The sequence below is a fragment of the Fulmarus glacialis genome, unplaced genomic scaffold (genome assembly GCF_000690835.1).
Source record: "Fulmarus glacialis isolate BGI_N327 unplaced genomic scaffold, ASM69083v1 scaffold25646, whole genome shotgun sequence".
NCBI lineage: Eukaryota > Metazoa > Chordata > Aves > Procellariiformes > Procellariidae > Fulmarus > Fulmarus glacialis.
Window position 1 is genome coordinate 1,332 of NW_009217833.1, and position 867 is coordinate 2,198.

The following is an 867-nucleotide window of genomic DNA, read 5'->3' on the forward strand; positions in this document are numbered from 1 at the left end:
CGGTAAGAGCTTTGCCTGGAGCTCCCATCTTGACCGGCATCAGCGTATCCATATGGGTGAGAAACCCTACCGTTGCGGGGATTGCGGGAAGAGCTTCTCCCAAAGTTCCCACTTGGAGAGGCACCAACGCGTCCACGCCGGCGCCGAACAACCTTGCCAATGCACCGATTGCGGTAAGAGCTTCTTGGCGGCCCCGGTGAACGACCCTGTAAGTGCACCGATTGTGGGAAGAGCTTTCTTTGGGGTACCCGTGCCCGACCGGCACCGGAGAGGACCCATAAGTGCAGCGAATGTGGGAAGAGCTTCACTTACCGGGCGGAGAACGTCAAACACCAAGGAACACAGACGGGGGAGAAACCCTATACCTGCCCCGAATGCGGGAAGAGCTTCGGGCAAAATTCGGCGTTGGTGAAGCATCGCCGGATGCATACGGGAGAAAAACCCTACAAGTGTGGGGATTGCGGGAAAAGCTTCAGCGTCCGCTCCAACCTCATCAAACATCAACGGACCCACCTTGGCGAGAAGCCCTACAAGTGTCCCGATTGCGGGAAGAGCTTCAGCGACAGCTCCACGCTCATCACCCATCAACGCTTGCACACCGGCGAGAAGCCCTACAAATGCCCCGATTGCGGGAAGGGCTTCAACCAGAGCTCCAACCTCACGTCCCACCAACGCACCCACACCGGGGAAAGACCCTACAAGTGTCCCGAGTGCGGGAAGAGCTTCAGCGTCAGCTCCTCCTTGCAAGCACCAACGCATCCACCTCGGCGAGAAACCCTACCAATGCTCCGAATGCGGCAAGAGCTTCATCCAACGCTCCGAGCTCACCATCCACCAACGCGTCCACACCGGCGAGAAGCCCTACAA

At 58.6% G+C, this 867-nt stretch overlaps 1 protein-coding gene across 1 annotated transcript in view; it reads left to right on the forward strand.

The window, feature by feature from the left end:
• Positions 1 to 859, forward strand: part of LOC104078274 (zinc finger protein 160-like) — a gene marked incomplete at both ends in the record, with an annotated part of 1,959 nt that extends 1,100 nt beyond the window's left edge. The window contains 3 exon segments of the mRNA XM_009579837.1: positions 1 to 196; positions 232 to 743; positions 745 to 859. The exon segment at positions 1 to 196 is cut by the window's left edge and continues 14 nt beyond it. Of these exon segments, the coding sequence (XP_009578132.1) occupies positions 1 to 196; positions 232 to 743; positions 745 to 859 (823 nt within the window).
• Positions 860 to 867: the final 8 nt, after the last annotated feature.